Source organism: Solanum pennellii, chromosome 3 (genome assembly GCF_001406875.1).
Source record: "Solanum pennellii chromosome 3, SPENNV200".
Taxonomy (NCBI): domain Eukaryota; kingdom Viridiplantae; phylum Streptophyta; class Magnoliopsida; order Solanales; family Solanaceae; genus Solanum; species Solanum pennellii.
This window is the reverse complement of record NC_028639.1, coordinates 8,893,657-8,902,928: the sequence shown is the minus strand read 5'-3', so window position 1 is coordinate 8,902,928 and position 9,272 is coordinate 8,893,657. Positions and strand designations below refer to the sequence as shown.

At 29.7% G+C, this 9,272-nt stretch overlaps 1 protein-coding gene across 1 annotated transcript; it reads left to right on the top strand.

Annotated features, from left to right (window-relative positions):
- Positions 1 to 2,930: 2,930 nt before the first annotated feature.
- On the top strand, positions 2,931 to 4,574 carry LOC107012726 (cyclin-dependent kinase inhibitor 1-like). Its single transcript, XM_015212640.2, has 4 exons — positions 2,931 to 3,233; positions 3,344 to 3,369; positions 3,483 to 3,836; positions 4,325 to 4,574. The coding sequence occupies exons 1-4, from the start codon at positions 3,096 to 3,098 to the stop codon at positions 4,401 to 4,403; spliced, it is 597 nt and encodes a 198-aa protein (XP_015068126.1). The 5' UTR covers positions 2,931 to 3,095; the 3' UTR covers positions 4,404 to 4,574.
- The last annotated feature ends 4,698 nt before the right edge of the window (positions 4,575 to 9,272 follow it).

The following is a 9,272-nucleotide window of genomic DNA, read 5'->3' as shown; positions in this document are numbered from 1 at the left end:
TTAAGAACTGGATCTTAATTATTCAGATTCAATTCAATAAAGTTCGTTTGTTTTATTTTCTTATAAGCCTCTTAATGGGTCTGGATATATCTGAATGAATCAGATCTGTAACACACCCTTAACACTATTCAGACTAAAAAATAAGACTCCTATCTTAATAATTCAACTAAATCACGACAACTCATAAAAATTGTTTTCTTATTTAATTAATATTAATTACATGCTTGCCATTATAATTTCCTTTATTCATATTAACTTAATATACATCTTTTACTTTCTAAAATTAATCAATATATTTGAATTGATAAACACTCCCATGATATAATATTTAGCACGGTTTTAAAAAATAAGAAAGTATTAGTTATTTGATCGATAACAATAAAAAAAATTTATAGTAAAATAAAATATTTTCCTAAACTATATATTTACTACTTTATATAAACTATTTTAAATTGCATTATATTAAATTCTCAAAGTATTTGAGTGCAAAAAATAGTCATATTAATGATGTAATTTGATGTTGAGTTCTTAAAAGATAAATCATATTACCTTACTACGGTAAAAATGTTCAAAATATTATTTTATATGAAAAAAACTATTTTACTAACAAGGTTTTTATAATATTTTATTGATATAACGTTTAATTTCATATGTGCATTCAGATATTGAAAACAAACTGTCCCAATAATTTAGTGTTCAGATTCAGAGACAATATTTTAATATTCAGATTTACACATCTAGATCTTAATGCACATCTTAATATTTAAATGTGTATTCAAATTCAAACGTCTTAATCTTAATGGAAACAAATGAGACCTTGTCACTACTTGTTAATCAAATTCACAAATAAAATTATCTTTATAATATTTAGGGAAAATGCACAAGTACCCCCTAGACTATGACCGAAATTCCAAAGACACACCTTACTAAGGTCGTATTACCCCCCCTGAACTTATTTTTTTTTATTTTGTGTACCTCTTTGGCTTACGTGGCATCCAAATATCTCTGACGCGCCTCAATTGCGTGGAGTCACATAGAGTGCCACATAAGACAAAAAGTGTATAAAATTATATATATAAAAAAAGAAGTTCAGGGGTAATAGGACCTTAGTTTAGTTAAGTTGTGTCTCAGGAATTTTGGACATAGTCTAGGGGGTACTTGTGCATTTTCCTTAATATTTATTAAGTTTTTTTTAAACTAAAAGTATAAATATCTAAATAGAAATATTAACCTAATTGTTTTGATTTTGGACTCTCTTTATTTTAAATTTTAATATTATATTATATTTTTAAATTAATTTTTATTGGCACACGGGCCGGCCCTACCGATATTTCTCAAACCCCCCAAATGAGCAGGCTTATTCAGGCCGGGCTAAAAAATCCTTTTCTTAAATGGGCTCCAAAAATCTTAGCCCAGCCCTATTAAATCCCGGGTTAGGCCAGGTCGGCCCAACGGACCTAGCCCATATTGACGGCTCTACTAACCTTAATTAAGACGTTAAGATAGCAATTAAGTTCTAACCTATGAAAAAATAAAATTGTATCAAATCTACAATACGGGATAGAACAATATAAGTTTAAGTTTTTTTAATAATTCAAGAAGTTCTAGTAGAAGTATGTTGTGGTACGTCATAGATTATTTTTCCATCTAAATTATAAGATTAATTTTATTTTCTTAATGTATATACTAAAAACAACTTTAATGGGACCAAAATAATTAAGCTAATAATTAAGCTAATTATTAATCTAATAATTAACTAATTATTAACCAGACTAAAATTTTCACTTCTAACCTTAATTAAGACGTTAAGATAGCAATTTATTTCTAACCTATGAAAAAATAAAATTGTATCTAATCTACAATACGAGATAGAACGATATAAGTTTAAGTTTTTTTTATAATTCAAGAAGTTCTAGTAGAAGTATATACGTTGTGGTACGTCATACATTTTTTTTTCCATCTAAGATTATAAGATTCATTTTATTTTCTTAATGCATATAATAAAACCAACTTTAATGGGACCAAAATAATTAAGCTAATTATTAATCTAATAATTAACTAATTATTAAGCAGGCTAATTTTTTTACTTCTAGCCTTAATTAAGACGTTAAGATAGTAATTTGTTTCTAACCTATGAAAAAATAAAATTATATCTAATTTACAATACGAATAGAAGATATAAGTTTAAGTTTTTTTTAAATTCAAGAAATACTACTAGAAGTATGTTATGGCATTTCATACATTTTTTTTTCAATTTAAGATTATAAAATTAATTTTATTTTCTAGTTTCTTAAATTTTGTGTTCCGTCATACCAAGTTAAACCAATTAAAACCTAGATATTCTAGTTTTTAACTTTTTCATTCTGTTAACAAACCTTTCCACCAAAACTACCGAAACAATTGTTTAGCTTCTAGTTTACACTTTTTCAGTTTCTAATAAAGCTCAAATTAAAATTAAATCAGTACTAATGTGAATAGAAAAAAAGTTAATTTAATATTAAGAATTACAATAATAATAAAAGTTTGTTCTTTAATTCTATATTGATTTAGATAGTAAAATACATAACTTAATTTTAATTTTTCTTCAATGTTTAGTCATGCAACAACTAGTTATTAGACTTATTTATGCATGATTTAGTATTTTTAAATTATTATAACTTATTATTAGATCTCATTATTTTGTCATTTCATGTTATTTTCTTTTTTAAAAGAACACCTTATATAGTCCTATTTTGATAGGATTAAAGATATATTTAAATTAAAGTTAATTATATATTTGTACTTCATCAGGAAACAAAAAAAAGCTTTGATTTATAAACTTTAAAATCTAATAATAATAATTCCGTTTAGTCGCCGTTAGATTAAACGGATGTGTGTGTGGAGGACCACACAAAAATGAGAGCACTACTCATCAGCCAATAATAATAAGCAGCAGAATCCGACGAAATTCATTACTCTCTCTTTCTACTGCTTCACAATTGAAATAAATCTGACCAAACATACAGAAAATTTTACAATAGAAATTGTATCGTAACAGAATAGGAGATGTTACTATTACTATTATCGAACTGTCAGAAGAAGTAGTAGTAGTTGATATGGACGTACCATTGATGATGAGGAAAAAGAGGAAGATATGCGATAATTATACTCCGGTGGTGAGTTCTGACACGTATGAACCGGACGGGAGTTCAATGTCTTGTTGCTCAAGCAACTCGAAATCACTAGATCTAGATGTACGCCAAAAAGAGTTCTAATTTAACTGAATTTTCTCTGTTTTTTTAATTTTTTTTTATGGAGATCTAAAATTGGATATATTTTAAATTTGAATTTTGAATTTCTGCAGGAAAAGTATGGGGAAGTTGCAGAGAAGTTAGTAGCGTTATTTATTTTTTGGGCTCTATTCAAATTTTATAAATGATCAATCATATTATAACGGTCTAGTAGTACTATATAAGCATCTCTCCTTTTTGTTATTGATGCAGAGAGGAGAAGTCGATTGAAGAAGAATACGAATCGGAGAAAATGCCTCCAGTGGAAGAATTTGACGAAATAGAATTGAACGAAATAGAAGAATTCGGCGAAGAAATGGCTTCAGTGGAAGAATTTGACGAACTAGAATTGAACGAAATAGAAGAATTCGGCGAAGAAATGGCTTCAGTGGAAGAATTTGACGAACTAGAATTGAACGAAATGCCTTCACTGGAAGAAGAAGCAGAATTGGACGAAATGCTGCCTCCACTGGAAGAACCAGAGCCTCCACTAATTCCGACTACAGAAGAACTTGAAGAGTTTTTTACAAGACATGAGCAAAGGATATCTACAAGGCTTCGACAAAAGTACATAATTCTCTCTCTCGATTTTTCATATCGTATTAAATTCTTGACTCTTGACTATTCTTCTCTTTGTTTTCCATTTTTCTTTTGCTCCACTTCAATTTTGAGGCTACACACAAACGGTAAAAATTATCTGCATCAGTATTTAATATATGCATATCATGTATTTAAATTTATAATTAATTTATTTCATTAAATCATGTAATAATACATTTTGTGTTAACTTAATATAAACACTCAATACGGATAATAACTTAATATAAACACTCAATACGGATGAAAACTATTTTATCAAAAAATGATTGCTCGTAGGTGAGAATTATAATAGTGTAACAACTTAAAATTTCCAAAATATTTAATATTCTTTTTGATATTTTTAACCAAACAAGCAAAAATTCATTTCCTTTTAACCCCTTTTAACCTTGTATGAGAAGTTATCTGTATCAATTTTAAATTAAGTTAATAAATTTTAAATTTTGATTTGCGTGCAGTTACAACTTCGACTTTGAGAAGGAGGAACCATTGGAAGGTCCTTTTGAGTGGGTCCCGATACGAAAAATGAAATTTTAGGATTCTTACAAATAATTGGTAGCACTAGCTAGGTTGGCTAGACTGCTTAGAATAACTTAATTATTCAATTTAATTTAATCTATGGTAGTACATTAATTACTTAGTTCTAGTAATTTTTAGGTGGTCATTGTTTTCTCTTTTCTTTTATAAATGATTTAATTGATGGACTTACCTTATTGGTTAATAAAGAGTAAATATTTCCTCTTTCTTTTATTTATTTATTGAAATTAGCTATAAATTTTGTCTTTGTTATATTGATTGTTGTTAATAGAGTTGGTGATGAATTTGTTTGATGTTAGTTTTAATTTTTAGGTTAAGGAATAATATGCTTTAACCTTCGTACGAAATTTTGTGACACAAATTTAAATTTAAATATTTAAGTTTTAGGTTAAGGAATATGTTTTAACCTCGATATGAAATTTTGTGACACAAATTCAAATTTAATTAGAATCGTACTAAATATCTGATGACACTAAAAAATATGTTTAATAACAACGTGTACAAGGTAAAATAGCATGAGAGTTAACAAAGAATATCATACTAAGTTTAAAAATTATAAACATAAAATATCTATTTTTATGAAAAGACCATAAATTCACTTTTCTCAAAGGTGTACCACAAACTACGTAGAAAGAGAAACCCATACAAAGCAAACTCCTTTTGATGGAGCAATAGATGATTTAAAATTTATGTACGAAAGCCATGCTAAGTAGTATAGTGCACTAATTATAATGTTAAAAAAAAAACTTAGGAATAGAAGGTGAAAATTGTAGAGGCAAGAGATGGACATATTAGAGATCTATATATTGGCCGCATTTGTTAAAATATCTCGGCATGTTATAAAATCAAGCTCATAAAAATATAATCATAAAGAGAAAAAGACAAGAGAAGAAGAGGAATTTTCTTCTTATTCAAGTATATGTAAGTCTCATCTGTATATCATACAATGGTGAATGAACAACCCTATTTATAGGTTGAGAAATCATTCCAAAAGTCACCATATTGAGTATCATAATAAATAGATACATTCTTATCCAAAAAGGTTCATGAAACCTAGTGAATATGGATGGTTGTTCATGTACTAACTTTATGGATTATCCACTCATTCAATGGATTTATAACACTCCCCCTTGGATGTCCATAGATAATGTGCCTTGTTAAAACCTTACTAGGAAAAACAATGTGGGAAAAAATTCTAGTGAAGGAAAAAGAGTACACATATCTTTTGCTACGCACTATTTGTTGCCTCATTAAAAACCTTGCCACGAAAACCAAGTGGGAAGAAAACCTCGGTCAAGGGAAAAAGAGTGCAACGCGTATTATACTCCCCCTGATTAAAACATCACTTAATTTCTTGTGATGATGTCTCCAATCTTCGTACATTGTGGTTGGTATATTTTCAAAGAAAAATCACACATTTCCTGAATATGGTGTGTCATTTATCTCAACCAGACGCACTTTCGACATGTTTGATGGAGGGCTTTTATTTCTGTGTACCAACATTTGCTTTATTGATTGCCAGGATATTACCACATGAAAATAAATAGCGTGTTTGAGATCGTGCTTTATGCGGATCAGATAAATATTCTGCATCTGCATAAACAATCAATTTTGTCTTGGATTCCTCGAAATAGGATAAATCCATAACTATGGTCCTTCGAGTATATTCAATCATGTGCTCAACACCATTTCAATGTCCTTTTATCGGGGAGAAATTGAATCTTGCCAGTAAATTTACTGCAAAACAAATATCTGGTCAAATATTGTTAGGAAGATGCACTAGTGCCCTGATTGCACCAAGATATAGAGTTTCATCACCAAGAAACTCTTCATCCTTCTTTTGAGATCAAACTGAATCATCATTTATGTCAAGTGATCTCATAATCATTGGGGTACTCAATGAATGCGATTTATCCATATAAAATTGCATCAAAACTTTTCAGTGTATGTGCACTGTTAGACAAATATTTCATTTGTCAAATTATCAATCTGTAGGTCAAGACAAAATTTTGTCTTACCAAGACCTTTTCATAAAAATACAAGAACAATTAGGGTCATTCTTTTGTACTCTTTTCTTCCTTGACTATTTCAATCCATATAAGGATTCTTGAAGCTTTATTGAAAAAGTTTCTTTCAAACTTTTATATGCTTCAGACACCTCGATTGCTTCAAGGATTTTCATATAACCTTCATTGTCTAGCTAGACATGACAATTATTCATTATATGCATTCAAGTTTTTGATATATTGTCAGATCAAAACAAACCTCATTGCATCCACCATAGGTGAAAACATCCCCAATAATGTCAGGAATTTTGCGAAAAAATTTTATGCCCCAAGGCACAAATTGTAGTTGATATATTACGATTATACCATTGCACAATAACTTATCGTACTCCACTGACATTATACCTTGATTTATGGACTACCAGTCCAAAATGTCACTTTTCTAAGTGAAACAAAATATACTTGAATTGTGCATTTTACTTGGTCAACCATTTATCTGTCCATATGACAGATTTGAATTCAAGATCCTCGTCACAATTTATATCATTGAGCGCTACCTCATATCAAAAATAACGTCGATGGTTATTTGATATCGATTCCAACAAGACATAACTTATCGAGATCTCTTCATTTTTCTTTATTTTTCAGGTACCTGAACCTTTTCCCGAGTTTTATGAAGTGTTATGTCATTGTGCTCTTTTATAGAACTTGCCTCATTATCATGACCATGTTGATCATTTGCTCCTTCCTTTTTTTAAGGAATTTTATATTTGGAACCGATTGGTCTGTTACGCTTCCAGCGTATCATAGACTATGTCCTTCAAGGACTTCATATTGGAGCATTTGCAGTTGAATTATTTCATAGGGTCAGTACATTCATCTGGCAATTGATTTGCAACATTATGCAAATGAATTATCCTTTGAACTTTTAAGTTCACATATTTTTTTTAACGAGGATCTAGATAATTCATAATTAACCTCACACATAATTTTCAGCTGTCAATCATCTCTCCCCCTAATGTTAGAAAATCTAACGTTCATTCCAACCTTATTTGGAAGTTCATCTTTGTGCGTGGTGGAGCAATTAAAATCATAACCGCACATTCAACATTTTAAATGAAAATTATATGGTTCTTGACCCTGAACCAATTTTAATGGGGAAACCTTGTTGGTTTGATGCATACATGTGTTGCTACATGTTAAATAAAATTATCTCATACCAAATCTTATTTGGGAGTTTTGTTCTCATAACCATGATTTAGCTATAATTGGAGACATACAATTTCTGCTAAATCAACCAGCATTATCAATATAATTTTATAATTTGGAACTGTTCTCTTAATTTAACAATTCGAGCAAATAACCTTACAAACACCAATTTGTAAGTTGACACTAAAGCACATGTGATCATCGCATAGATGCATCTGTCATATAGTTGCAAATGATCCACATGACAGGTGAATGGGCCCATATCCACCTTTTTATATGTCCCAAAAACTTCAGGAAATTACAATCCCAACCTTAACTGGTAGAATGATTTTATGAAGAGAACAAGCAACACATAAGAATTCTTGAAGAATCTTTTATTTCTTCATCATATAATCACATGAATTCTCAATTACATTTGCATCACATTTAAACAAGAATGGTCAACCATTCATGCCAACTAATCTTTATATCAGTACACTTATAATTTACTTTCGCATGTGATATCATCAGCATGCCCACGTTTGTGTGCAACAAACAAAAGGAAACAATGGGTAACCTTTTATATAAATATTTATAACCCCTTCGGTTGTAGTGATTTATCGTCTCGATATTTATTTTCAATTCATTCGAAACTTAAAAAAATTTCTTTTGAGACCTACTACAACCCCATTATTATTCCTCTGATAATAACACAACTCGTTAGAGCTTGCTATTAGTTTTGTGTACTATCACATATTGCATGACACAATCCCTATTGTGAGCATCTCCTTCAAGGAGAAATGATATCATTATTGTCATGGTCAAAACATTACGAGCAAGACATGTTTCTTGCTTTACTTTTGTTGTACCATAGGTACACAATCAATGACAAATTTGTGTTGTCACACATTATATTTGATCATGACTACAACCTTTATAGGCAAGAATTACTTCTTTCTTTTTGCCCTTTCGGTAGTTCATAACAAACATATTATAATATCCATGACGTATAAACGCACACGATCATTGACCATTCATGACAAATAAAATTTATTTATTTCTCTCAAACTTCCCGTAGAGATGAGATGTGGCATATATCATTTTTTCTCAAACCTTCCATAGAGGTGAGTTGTGATATATATCCAACCCATAATGATTTTATCACATCTTGACCCATTCTCTTATAGAATGGTCGAGCATTCACGATACTCATCACAAGTCACATTCTCTTCAAGGAATGGACTAATCATTTATATGTACTTCATAAATTTGCATTATAAGTACATTGTCATGGTTTTAAAATTCATCATATTTCTATGACACACCTCAACATCACTTTGAAAGATCAAGTGTACCATCACTTTATCTTCTTGTCTCATGATAGAGGATTTATAAACTTGTCAAATTATTGGGTTGACAACATTCACAAGTCTAATGACCTTTCATACCATTTTGATAATAAAAATTGCCTTCACATTTTGAAGGACTATTTGAAGAACTCATAGTGTTCTTCCTTTTATCATTACCACAATGATGACTATTATAATTTCGTCCCTTCATGCCCTTTTTCATATCGTTAATCATTTGTCATCTTTCAGACTAATTATTTACTGCTACCACATTCATACGATAGAATGGAGCAAGTCAACATCAGATTTCAAAGTTATCATATGTT

Bases quoted from the DNA above. Each gene is read 5' to 3' on its own strand.
- LOC107012726 (XM_015212640.2), top strand. From the start codon at position 3,096: ATGGACGTACCATTGATGATGAGGAAAAAGAGGAAGATATGCGATAAT. The intron at 3,370-3,482 runs GTTAGTAGCGTT...TTATTGATGCAG, and splicing joins TATGGGGAAGTTGCAGAGAA to AGAGGAGAAGTCGATTGAAG. The intron at 3,837-4,324 runs GTACATAATTCT...ATTTGCGTGCAG, and splicing joins TCTACAAGGCTTCGACAAAA to TTACAACTTCGACTTTGAGA.